Raw genomic sequence first — 12,897 nt, 5'->3', positions numbered from 1 at the left:
TGGTTATCTAGCCCAGATGAAGCTTGTAGCTTAAGTTTCCACAATAAAGTCTTAACTCTTTTAACATTATTCCTGTCTAATGACAAATTGCAGCAGAAATCAAGTTTTTTTGGTCTCATCTCCATATTTCAAATTGCACAGGTTGGAGTGTGGAAATTCTCCTTACTGTGGAGCTGAAGGGTGTCCTGAGTGAGAAAAGTTTTGAAAATCCCTCAGGCGTAAGCGATAAATGGAAGCTATAAAGGGAAGGCAAATTTGCATATTTATTCCTAAATAACATTTGAAAGCTCTTGGGAATGATGTATTTCTCCTTTAAAGCAGTAATTAAACTCCTCAAATCACAAAATTCATTCGAGTCCTAAAAGACATAGGTCTGGTATTTCAGATTGTTGGGTAAAAACATTCAAAGAACACATCACATAGTAAGGTGGTGAGTGTTTCGTGTAGTGTTCCTACAGTGCTCTACTTCCCTGCTCATTGTAGTACTTTTCCAAATTAACATAGACCTTGGCTTTATCGAAGCCTGAATTCAGTGTTGTTTTTATCAAACTCACTGTAGGAAAAGGTAATGTACTCAAGAAGGGTAATTAACGAAAAAGCTATTTATAAAGGTATAGGCAGAATTAAGGAAATCCAATGAGGATTGACTGTACCCCCCGGGGTGAGCAGTTATGGGAAGCTTCAAGGGGCAACAGAGGGAGCTGTGCGGAAAGCTGGAAAGCTGGGGGCGTGGGGGGCATCCTGCCCTCATCTCCTTGCTGCTACTTGCCAATGGTTGAAGCCAACTAGAAGCAAGAGGGCAAGGGAGCTTGGTTGTCGTTAGTCACAGAGGCCAGCCTCCCAGGGAACAGCAGCGGGCAGGGGTTAGAAAACAGATCTGGTGGGGCAGAGAGTATACATACCTACCACAGTAGGAAAAGGGTAAAAGGTTTTCAACATAAAGCTGTTTTGTTTTAGTTTTGTTTTGTTTTCCCATGGCACAGATATGACTTGGTTATTTCATTGTAGCACTACATAGCAAAGCCTCATTTAGCCCAAAGATCTTAATAAAAATATACATATAATCTAAAGCTTTATTCAAACAACAAATTGCTTGGTATTTTCAGGCCTTAAATGTATATCTTAACAAGAGTCAAGGAAGCAGCCATTGGGGTGGCCAGAGAATAATGCCTAATGAATTTCCAAAGTGTGAGTTTAGGTAGTTGTTATGATCAAATTGGGTATAATGCTTTTTTTTTCTTTTTTTAAGCTCTACCCTCCTTGATCTTCCCATATTACTATAATTGTAGCAGAAGTTGAAAGAACAGAATTAGTGGCAAATGTAAAGAAGAATGTTACAGGATTGGAAAAGATGTGAAAATCGCTGTACAGTCTTTTAAAATCAGTGACGTTTGGGGTGTGCCCTGTTTTTAGGTCTTGTCCTGCTTAGTACAGATTGCCTCTGTCAGAAGGTCCCTGTTCAACAACGCAGAGAGAGCCAAGTTTCTCTCTCATCTTGTTGATGGTGTTAAACGAATACTGGAAAATCCACAGGTAAGGCTTGAGGATTTGTTTTTATTTGAATATATATATGATTTTGTGTGTATGTGTCTGTTATGAGTCAGAAGGATATCCATCTAGAGGTCTTACTTAGTGGAAATCCCAGAAAATAGCTCAGTCTGTTGTTCTTCAAAAGACTTAAGTGAATCTATATTCGTAGAAAATTCTTGAGACGATTGCCCAGGAGAGGAGACTATACCCCCTAGCGTCAGGACTGCGGGAGTTGTGGAAAGCTCACTTCGTACAGAAAAAGATGGATGAACTAAAGTCATTTTTCTCCAAGAAATTAAGAGTTTAACATTGTTTTTGTTTCCATTTTTTTAATGTACATTATTTATGGAAGTCTATAGGGCTGCTTTTAGGTGGGAAGGGAGAGATTGCTCATTCAAATATTTGTCATTCATTCCACACATTTTATGAAATACCTTTGTGCCAGAGACAGAGCGGTGAACAAACCAAAGTCTCTCTTCCTGTGCTAGTAAAGGAAAGCATATTTAAGGAAACAGATATGCTGGTATAATATGCAAACAAATCAGAAGTTTGATATAAGTGTATAATATATAAACATGCTGTAAGAATAGGTAAATGTATTATAGCCATGATAATATAAATATGTAAAACGTTTGCATAACTTTGCCACTGTAGTTTAATTGTACTTGATAAATTTGACAGATGTTAAAGTGAAAATTTCATTATCTTTCGTGTAATTGATGGGAAGCAAACAGATTGGTTACCTCTTAGATCATGCCCTTTATCTGCCATTTATCAGCTTTACAACCTTAGGTAGGCCTATAATGTGATCCTTCTAGGCTTCATTTCAGCCTCCTTTGATTGAGGCTAATAAGCCACAAGATAATTATCATGAACAGATGAGATAATTCATGTGACCATCCTTTTTATAAAATTATTTTTAAGAAGCACTATACAAATGTGTCATTCTGAATGATTACTTGGATCTCAGAGGTTAAAATAGATTTCCCCCCTTCCCTCATGCCAAATGTCATTTGGAAGTATACTGAATCAAACTGTGCATTTTGTTTTCCTCCTGTGCTGTTTCCAGAGTTTATCAGACCCAAACAATTACCATGAGTTTTGCAGACTACTGGCCCGACTGAAGAGTAACTATCAATTGGGAGAATTAGTGAAGGTGGAAAACTACCCTGAGGTCATCCGATTGATAGCCAACTTCACAGTGACCAGCCTACAGGTTTGTCTTTGACTGCTTGGCTCTTTCTTCCTAAACATTGGAAACATAGGAACCTGTTCCTTGCTCACTGTTTTTAATCTTATAAAATATTTTTTCTTTCTTCCTTTTTTTTCCCCGAAAGTGAATATAAGTAAGTACGTGTAGGGTAACCCTGCATAGTAGTTACTGTTGTAACCTACTCATGTGTGTTACAGAAGTGCAGGGAGTGTTGGGAAAAGAGGGTGTGGGAATTGCCAGGATGACGCTGAGATGCAAGGCTGGAGAATCCCCTCAGAATCACCTCCAGAAAGGCAGGGTTGGTACAGAGAGCTAGACACAGAGAGTGGGGAGAGTCCATGCCCTCCCTGTCTTAGTCGTGTAACGTGGGGCTGCGCTTCTCAAATGTTATGGTTCGCAACAAAGTCATCTGGGGAGCCTGATGAAAAAGACAGGTGCTTAGATCCTGCCGCTGTAATTTCTGGTTTGCTAGGTTCCAGGTGGAGCCCTGGCGTCTCTGTTTCTACCATGTCCTCTAAGTGATTCTCATACAGACTGATGTGTGAGAGTCACTGACGCAGGGTTTTCCTTGTGGTAAGGTTTACTCATCCAGCATTGAGCAGCTTTCTCGTTAGATGCCTAATCTCCAGAATACTAAAACACACATTAGACTAGCTGCCATACACAGAATAAAGCCCATGAAAGTTTATCATCAGTCTCCGTCCTTTGTGTTGAATGGCATGGGACTGGTGTATGGTATATAAATAAGAAATATTCCTCCTGCTGTTTTGGTTTTCCTTAGCACTGGGAATTTGCCCCAAATAGTGTGCACTATCTCCTGAGCTTGTGGCAGCGGCTGGCAGCCTCTGTGCCATATGTGAAAGCCACAGAGCCCCACATGCTGGAAACTTACACTCCTGAAGTCACCAAAGCCTACATCACATCCCGTTTGGAGTCTGTGCACATCATACTGAGGTAAGGACACTAGGATAGCCCCTTTCATTCCCCCACCAGCAGCCTGGTGTCAGATTTGCCAGAGATCAGACACCCAGTTGGCAAAAATATATTTGGTAGGAGTCTTATTGGAGCTAATACTGTTAGTGGTCACGTTCTTACATTGGCAGAACAGTGCAAAATCTGAAAGAGCAGTCTTTAGCATCTTGGTCAAACCCTCCTATCATTGCCATCAGTAGCAGTGTCTTTGAATGCAGAGTGTATCAGTATAATGTTTGTCCTTGCCACTGATCTTCTTTAAACAAGAGAGAAATGTCCTGGCTAGTGTAGCTCAGTGGATTGAGTGTGGGCTGCGAGCCAAAGGGTCGCTGGTTTGATTCCCAGTCAGGGCACATGCCTGGGTTGTGGACCAGGTCCCCAGTGGGGGCCACATGAGAGACAACCACACGTTGATATTTCTCTAACTCTCTTTCTCCTTCCCTTCCCCTCTTTCTAAAAATAAATAAATAAAATCTTTTTAAAAAGAATTGTTTATAGACTATAGATGGTAAGAATTATAGTATGTAAATTATAGGTGCTTAATGTAAAACTCCTAAAATATTAAATAGATAAAAAGGAAGCCCTGGCTGGTGTAGCACAGTGGATTGAGCATGGGCCTGCGAACCACAGGATCGAGGTTCGATTCCCAGTCAGGGCACATGCCTGGGTTGTAGGCCAGTTCCCAGCAGGGGACACACAAAAGGCAATCATACATTGATGTTTCTCTCCCTCCCTCCTTCCCCCCTTCCCCTCTAAAGATAAATAAATAAAATCTTTTTTAAAAAAATAGATAAAAAGGGATTGCACCATCCAGAGCTTACTAGAAGACATAGGAGTTCTAGACAACTGATCACTAATTGTATTACATTATCACATGGTTTCTGTCTGCCATGTTAACTGGACCAGGAACTTGTAACTCCAGAAATGTCAGATCTTTTCAAAAATGACCTGTGCAAAGTTAAGTTATTCCTTGTTTTAGGGACTTTTCTTGTTAGTATGTTATTTTGTTTATTTGGTGGGGTTTTTTTGTTTGCTTCGTTTGTTTGTTTGTTTGTTTTTAAACAGACATTTTTTTTTTCTCAGTTTTAGGGGCTAGAAGTCTGAGGTCCAGGTGGCAGCAGGGTTGGTTTCTGGTGAAGCCCCTCTCCTTGGCTTGCAGATGGTCACCCTCTCTCTGTGTCCTCACTCGGCCTGCTCTGTGTGTGTGCACACAGCTATAGCAATGTTGTTTCTTCTTCTCCTTGAGGACACCAGTCCTGATGGGTTAGGGCCCCACCCTTAAGATTTCATTTAACCTTTTTTTAAATCAAAGTATAATTGACATAAGCATTCTGTTAGTTTCAGATGTACAGTATAGTGATTCAGTATTTGTATATGTTGCAAGGTGATCACAGTAAGTGTGGTTAACATCCACACATAGGTACAGTGTTTTTTTCCTTGTGATGAGAACTTTTAAGATTACTCTGTATACTCTTTCATCAGCTATTTCAAGTTGGATTCTTAATTTGCTTAGGTTCAACTACACTTAATTGTCATAACAGTTTATTGTCTCAGCTATTTATGACTTGAATCGTTTCAAAAGCCGAGTGTTTGTGAAGCCCATCGGGAGGTGTTTTATTCGCTACATAGTTTCTGTTCCTGAGGAGTCGGCTGGTTTCATTGAGACCATGTTGGGGAGTGGTTATGCCTGTGGGCTCTGGGCCCAGAGAGCTGGTTATAGCCATATGCACTTGGGTGAGGTCGTTGTGGGCATTAAATTACTTGGCCCACTAGATGACTGTGGTAACACACAGCTGGGACCTGCCAGTTGTGGCTGTGCTGCTGCGACTGTGGCTAAGGCTGAGTTGTCGTGCTATGATGTAATCAGACAGAGAGCTTGTGATATGATAAGATTTTCAAATTTACAAACCAGTAGATAAGGCAAGGCCTGGTATGAATCCACAGGGTCCCATCTGTAATTCGGAAATCCAAGATGGGAAAACTTAAGTTTTCTCATAGGTTTGGCACCAAAAATCATTTGATGGCAAAACTTACATGCCCTGGAAACCCTATGTAACCTTTTTTAAAAATTCTACTTAGTGTGAATCTTCATAATGTTTGCACATTTTTGGCATAGTAATACTGTATTTGACATACCACAAAGCCCACTGGAGGTTCCTATCACGTGGCAGAAGCATCATATTGCCTCCCTAAAACCTGAAGGTCTCTGAACTCCCAGACGCATCTGGTCAGAGTGGTCGCACTCAGAAACAGGGTGTTTGTCATCCCAAAGTTGACAGTGGTCAAGAACAATGAGAGGCTAAGAGACCAGAGTTCCTGGGCGGGAGAAACATAGGAATGAGCAGGTCCAGGCTGACAGATGTTATGAGCTAGAAATTCAGATTGAAAGATTGGACACCAATAAGCAAAATATTCCAAAGGGAGACTGGTGCTAAGTTGAAGACATATGCCTTCAAATTTAATACTCCTTCCTTGGTTAAAAGTAGTGTGGAAATAGTGGCTAAATGAAGAAGAAAGAGCTGCTCCGGGGAAATCAGTAGGCATTTTTCTTCCCTTGGGAGTAGAGACGGACTGGAGGATCCTCTGGAGGACACCGGTCTGGTCCAGCAGCAGTTGGACCAGCTGTCTACGATTGGGCGCTGTGAGTACGAGAAGACGTGCGCACTCCTGGTGCAGTTGTTCGACCAGTCGGCCCAGTCCTATCAGGAGCTGCTGCAGAGTGCCACCGCGAGCCCCATGGACATTGCTGTGCAGGAAGGTGAGCATGGGGGGCCAGGCCTGGGAGCAGGTGCTGTTGGTACCCTTTCACTTTGCTGCCACCTGCCTCCTGCCTTCCCTCAAAGGGTGTCCTCCATCATCAGTTACCTCTGAACACACAAAAATGTATTTGTTAAGTGTCACAGGGGAGTAGGGAAGAGTAACGAGTTATCTGCAGTGGTCGTGTTTAACTTTAAGGAAGTTCTGCACTCCAAAAATAATGACCTTGGCTGATAGGGGAGCCTTGTTATATGATAGATTTCCCCCTGGCCTCCCCCTCCCCCAAGTAGAGTAGTAGCTACACTCCATTAGAGAAGTAAGACTGTGGCTTTTCCACGGTGTCCTTCAGATAACGGTGGCTCCCAGTAAGAAATGAACCCCACAGTGAGGGATTGCTTCGTGAAGTTACCACTGGAGGTAACAGTGAATCTTCTTCCTGTCGCAGGAAGGCTGACGTGGCTGGTTTACATCATTGGTGCAGTGATTGGTGGCCGGGTCTCTTTTGCCAGCACCGATGAGCAAGATGCTATGGATGGTGAGCTCGTCTGTCGGTAAGTGCTCCCACCTGGCTTCCCATGTCACTGCCGCCTCACCCCCGCCCATGCTCTGCTTGGATTCTGGGACCGTAGGAACTGAGCGTGATTTGTTAATGCTTTCATTAATGCTTTCCTCCCCGTTTACAGAATGTAATCTCATAAAGCTGATTGCCCGTGAAAATGAAGGACAGAAACGGGTCCAACTTTAAACCTCTTATAAGTATAGCGAGAACTCTGTCCACCATCCTGACTGAAAAACCATTGTGGTAACTCAGCATGGAGTTGACGGGTGCAGAATTAAGAAAAGCAGACTGGGGAGCAGCCTTCAGTTCTGCTGAAGGACAGGACCTCAGAATTAATAAGATGTGGGCTGCCTTGGTTTTCCTTTCTGGGGAGTGCTGCCCTGAAGGGTTCTAAACCTTTGGGTACTCTCCTTAGAGATGGCACGTCTTACCATGATTCCTTAGCATTTATTGGTCCCAAGCATTTCAGTCCCTGATCCTTATTCATATTCTGAAAATCTCCTTTAGTCTCTTTGCACCCCCATTTTGTTTATCAGATGTCCATCTGCCCGTAGGTGCCCTAGTCCTGACAGAAGTCTTCACAGCACGTCACACTGGCATTTTTTGAAGAGCTGAGCAAAGATTTACTAGGGGCGATATGTAATACACCTCTTTGAGTTTGCAGCCTGGAGTGACACTGTGTGTGTCACAGTATAAATTGAGTGACACAGTCCCTTCTATACCAGTTCCTTACTGAGTGTTGCAGCACAATGACTGAGTCTCACTCACTCATGAAATGTCACAAATAGCGTGGTACCTATTCTCACGATATCGAAATGTCAAATGACTCACTTTGTGGTAATACTATTCTCATTCATTCAGCACGATGCCTCACTGGCAGCCCAGTGGGCTCTCTTTCAGGGGCGTGGGTGCAAGGAAGAGGGATGAAGTCACAGCAGCATATCTGCTTTTGGTCCTGGAGGTGTTACCACCTGTGCACATCACCCTTCACATGTACCCATTTCCTTCATGGCTCTGAGGAGAAAGGTTGAGAATCACCGCTTCCTTCAGTCTCCCTCAGTTTATACATGAGGAACTGGGACTCGGAAAATAAATCGGTTTACTAGAGGCCTCACAGAGATTTCAAGGAAGAAGACCATTACTGTAGTACTAGAGGGGGTTTCCACTCACTGTTTCTAAGCTGATTATGAGTTCTGCCTCAGTCTGCAGTCTCACTGGATTAGAAGGTTTAAACTTCTCGGTAATCGTTCCTGTTTATTCCTTGGCTGTGGTTCCTCGGGGGCAGAAATGGAGAGGAGAATGTGTTCCCTCCATGGTGCGAACAGCCTGCAGAGAACGCCTTTCAGACAGGCTGGGAAGGAGAGGACAGGGAAGGCTGTTTCTAGAGTGGCCGGGATGTCCTGCTGTTGAGAGAACCGTTGCCCTGCTTCCTCTAGGGTGCTCCAGCTGATGAACCTCACCGATTCTCGCTTGGCTCAGGCGGGCAACGAGAAGCTAGAACTGGCCATGCTGAGTTTTTTTGAACAGTTTCGTAAGATCTACATTGGGGACCAGGTGCAAAAATCCTCTAAGGTAACTCGCTTTCAGTTGTCTCCATTGGTTCTTTCCACTTGTGGGATTGCTGATTGAGGGAAATGGCTAGTAGCAATGCAGCTGCAGTCTCCAGGCTTTGTGTATCAATCAGGGTAGTCCAAATGTCTTCTTAGTCTTTGGAGTTGGGCGACTCATCGAAGAGTGAACCCACTTCTCTGGTGCTCCCTATGCTTAACAAATGGCCAGCCAGAACTGTTGGTGTCCCCAGAATTGTCGGTTCTCAGTCTCACAGTGCATGAACTGATGTTCAGAACAGCAGAAGGTTGTGACAGTGTAAATTCAGAGTTGAAGGGCACTGTAAGATAGCTCAGCATCTATCCAGTATTTAGTAAGACTTAGAAACTAGCTTATCACTGCAATAAACTTCCCCAGCATTGTTGTCCACTTTCTTCCCACATCCTGCTCCTGCATGAGGACACAGACACTACTGGAATGTGATTTTTCTAATCCCTGGTTTCCGACTACTTTCTCTTTTATCTCCTCCAGCTGTACCGCCGACTCTCAGAAGTCCTGGGCTTGAATGATGAGACCATGGTCCTAAGCGTCTTCATAGGAAAAATGTAAGTGTTTTGGCTTGCCATCAGCAAGAGTCCCTTGCAATCCTGTTGCAACTGTAAAATGTGATCTTGGCATTGTGCTGCCAGTGCCTTGGTTTTCCAGCATTGATCGTTTGCGTCAGAAAATTGTGCATTTGAGTGTGTGACAAGCTGTGCTTAGAGATATGGCCCGGCCCCAGAGCATTCCAGGCTTGTACAGGCAAGGATTTAATTTTGTTCACGTGGACTCTCACCCACAGCCTCTAGAGTCACAGGTGAAACCCTGTCAGGGCCCTCATGAAAATGGCCCTCCCTCCCAGTGATTGGTGCTCAGCCTCTCACTCAGTCTCCCTGCTGCCAGCGTGCCCCTAGTGGGCACTCGCTTTCTGGTGCTGATCTTCACTAGGCATGTGCCCCCAGAGGAGAGCTCCGCTTTAAAACAGGCTTGTTCCTCTCAAGAAGCATCACACCCTTTGAGAGTTTTGAATCTCCAAAACCTAGTGCTTTTGTTTGACTTGTCTTCAAAGTTGGAAGAAAACAAAGCTCCTAATTGGCCCTTTTTTGTTGTTGTGTTTTTTTAAGTTGTGCCCCCTTTGTTTACATTTTCCTTTTTTTAGGAGTTCAATTTATCAAAGCACACACTAGGAGCCAAATTACCCAGGGCTGTGTGCAAAATGACATTTTGCCTCCTTCCAACCATCCCAATCCTAAACACTCATTTCCATGAGCTGGTTAATAATTTAAGATGAAAAAGGCAAAGGGGGTCTAAAGGACTCTGCCAGCCAAGAATCCAGAAGCAAGGGCTACTAGAATTCTGCAGCTGACAGTGGATGGTGCAGGTGCAGAATTGCATACGTCTGCATGTTATCACTGCCGCAGAAATCTCTTACCCTTGCTGCAGAAATCAGCCCTGGAGTGCCCCAGAATTCCAAGGGCCTGGGTATGGGCCAGTGTAGCTTTGGAACCAAGTAGTGAAGATTATCTGAAGGATAATTTTTCTAGTCAACCAAATGTAAGTACGGAGATTTTATACCCATTTTTTGTGGTTGTGATGTCTGTGAATTGGTGATGCAGATGTGTGGTGATTCGTGATGGATGATTTTCTTCTCCCAACCCTCAAGGAAATCAGGCAAATCAAAAGTGTCTCCTGCTTTTTTTTTTCTTTTTGTCCTCCAGCATCACCAACCTGAAGTACTGGGGCCGCTGTGAACCAATCACCTCCAAGACACTACAGCTTCTCAATGACCTCTCCATTGGATATCCTTTTCTAAGCTAGCTTCTGTGCACAACAGGAACTGGGGTGTACCGCCCTCTTGAAAGTGGGAAGCTACCTGCCGTTCCTGCTTTCATTTAGCTTTATGTGTACTTGAGTATCTTCCTTTCTCTCAGGAGCCAAAGGCAGTGCCCATGCAGAATCTAGGAATCATTTCAGACCCCCAAAACGAGCCAACCCACATACTAATAGTTTGTAACAGGTTTATCCCTGCCTATCTCTGAGACACACAGAACCCACCAGATCTGTCTGATGGGTACACACTCTTCATGGCCGGGATTTCAGCAACTTCAGTGGCTGCAGAGTCCATCCTGATTGTCCGCCTATTGGTAGAAGCAACCTGCTGGCAAGTTTTCACAATAAAAGTAGTGACTGTGCTTCCTCTTGACTTGGACTAGGTCTGCTTAAAGTTGGACTTGCTCTAAGATAACTTTTCACAACCAAGAGTCTGCCAGAGAAGTGAACCCTAAAATACTGAGTTTTTTCTCAGTTCTTTCAAAGACTCTATTTAGCTAGTACCATCCTAAGTGCATGGGAGAGAAAGTTGACTCACTGCACACAGTGGATCCCTTAGGCAGGGCTTTAGGGCTTAATTGTCTCAGAAGCCTTGTGGAGGAAAGTCACTTTAGGATATTCATGGCTCCTGGGGGAAACTGCTGGGCTCTTCCTATTTTCTTACAGACGTGAGTTCAGTGTGTATTCTCTCCATGGATTAGTTGAATACTAATAATAATACTTCGATGAACAGTAATTAGTTGAATGCTAATAATAGTACTTCTAATACTTAGAAGAGAACACAGTTGCTTTTCCTTTAGGCAGTGGTATACTCAAGTGGTTAAGAAAAACAAGATTATCTGGGTATGGAATCCATAGTAAAGAAAAAAACTGCACCTAGGGTAAAGTAGAGTTTCATTCTGCTGTAGAGATTCCGGGTTTGCATCACACTTTCCTTGACCCTCTCCCTCTGTCCTTACATACAGTAGTGTGAGGAAACTAGTGAAGCTTAGTGCCGTACAGTTCATGCTGAACAATCACACGGTGAGTGACGGCGGCCCCTTTCCGCCTCTGATCTCCGGCCACCCCCCTCACACCTTCTCAGCACGTAAAGGAGATGTTAGCTTGGGTCCTGGGTGGGTGCTGCTGCAGCCCAAGTCGGTTTCTGACTCACACCACAGTGACAGCTCCCGCTTAACTGTCATCAGAGCTGCTCTTCGGGGTCCTAATGATCTGCTGTTGTTCCTGCTCAGATAAACTGGTTGTAGATAGCAGTTTTTAAAAAACCTTTTTTTAATGTCCTTCACATCCTTAAGGAATGACGATGTAGCCATTAGCCTGAGAGGGCTCAGTAGGTCTAAAATGACCGGCTTACATTCTGTCATTTTTACTTGTTTTCTCTTTTTCAACAGAGCGAGCACTTTTCGTTTTTGGGTATTAACAATCAGTCCAACCTGACAGACATGCGGTGTCGGACTACCTTCTACACAGCACTTGGGCGTCTCCTCATGGTGGATTTAGGTACTGCAGTGAATCTTAGAGGCTTACGAAGTAATCTCACATTACTCTAAATTTTTACTTGAGGACAGAAAACTAGATGTAGGGGGAGATCATTTCTGTTGTTTCAGCAGTAACACAACCACATGAAATAACAGTCTGATTTTGCCAAGACTACACCACACTGTCGTGGCCCCCCACCTGGAAGAGAATAACAGAGTGCACCTGAAGATTTCAACTGATGGGCAGTGGGTTTAAAATTCTGTTCATATTTCTCATCTATAAAATAAGGGAGTTGGAAACTGAGATCCCTAAATGCGTCTTGGTGGTCACAAAAAGGGGTACGACCACCCGGGAGGGACAGCGAAGCCTTTTTTCCCCAGTTCAGCGGCATGTGTGAGCCCAGGGGCCGTGAGCCTCTTTCTAGCTCCAGCTGTGATATCAGCGTGTGGGCTCAACTGGTAACCGAAGCGGAGGCATCATCATAAGTTTGGGCTATTTAAATCTATTTCTACTGCGATGGTATTAAAATTTTTTAAGCTGATGAGAGGTTACTGAAAAAAAAAAAAAAAATGAACAAAGCCCCTACACACACAGATTCAAGTTTGAGTCTCATCCAGGTCTCACACACCAGACTGGTCCTCTCTTAGCTGATGCTGGTTCTCACTGAATGAAAAGTCATAAACACCAGAATGCCTTATACACAGTCACATGAGTCTCTGATGGTGTCAGTCAGTATCAAAAAAATTGAACATTCTTGGACAAGAGGATTTCTGCCATTTTCTAGTTTTAAAATGGTTCATATAGCCCCGACTGGTGTAGCTCAGTAGATTGAGCACAGGCCTGCGAGCTGAGGGGTCGAGGTTCGATTCCCAGTTGGGGCACGTGCCTGGGTTGCAGGCCAGTTCCCAGTGGAGGACACATAAGAAGCAACCATACATTGATATTTCTCTCCCTCTCTCCTTCCCTTCCC

General features: G+C 43.8%; 1 protein-coding gene across 1 annotated transcript in view; it reads left to right on the top strand.

Annotated features, from left to right (window-relative positions):
* Positions 1-12,897, top strand: part of XPO7 (exportin 7) — a 54,065-nt gene that overhangs the window by 28,849 nt on the left and 12,319 nt on the right. Inside the window, exons 9-18 of the mRNA XM_053668118.1 lie at positions 1,414-1,533; positions 2,600-2,746; positions 3,525-3,697; positions 6,280-6,473; positions 6,918-7,023; positions 8,468-8,603; positions 9,111-9,184; positions 10,337-10,420; positions 11,411-11,471; positions 11,840-11,948. Coding sequence (XP_053524093.1) covers positions 1,414-1,533; positions 2,600-2,746; positions 3,525-3,697; positions 6,280-6,473; positions 6,918-7,023; positions 8,468-8,603; positions 9,111-9,184; positions 10,337-10,420; positions 11,411-11,471; positions 11,840-11,948 — 1,204 coding nt within the window. The remainder of the gene's footprint in view (positions 1-1,413; positions 1,534-2,599; positions 2,747-3,524; positions 3,698-6,279; positions 6,474-6,917; positions 7,024-8,467; positions 8,604-9,110; positions 9,185-10,336; positions 10,421-11,410; positions 11,472-11,839; positions 11,949-12,897) is intronic.

Source organism: Artibeus jamaicensis, unplaced genomic scaffold (assembly GCF_021234435.1).
Source record: "Artibeus jamaicensis isolate MK-2021 breed Jamaican fruit bat unplaced genomic scaffold, CSHL_Jam_final contig_477, whole genome shotgun sequence".
Classification (NCBI taxonomy): Eukaryota; Metazoa; Chordata; class Mammalia; order Chiroptera; family Phyllostomidae; genus Artibeus; species Artibeus jamaicensis.
This window is presented reverse-complemented; position numbering and strand designations above follow the sequence as displayed.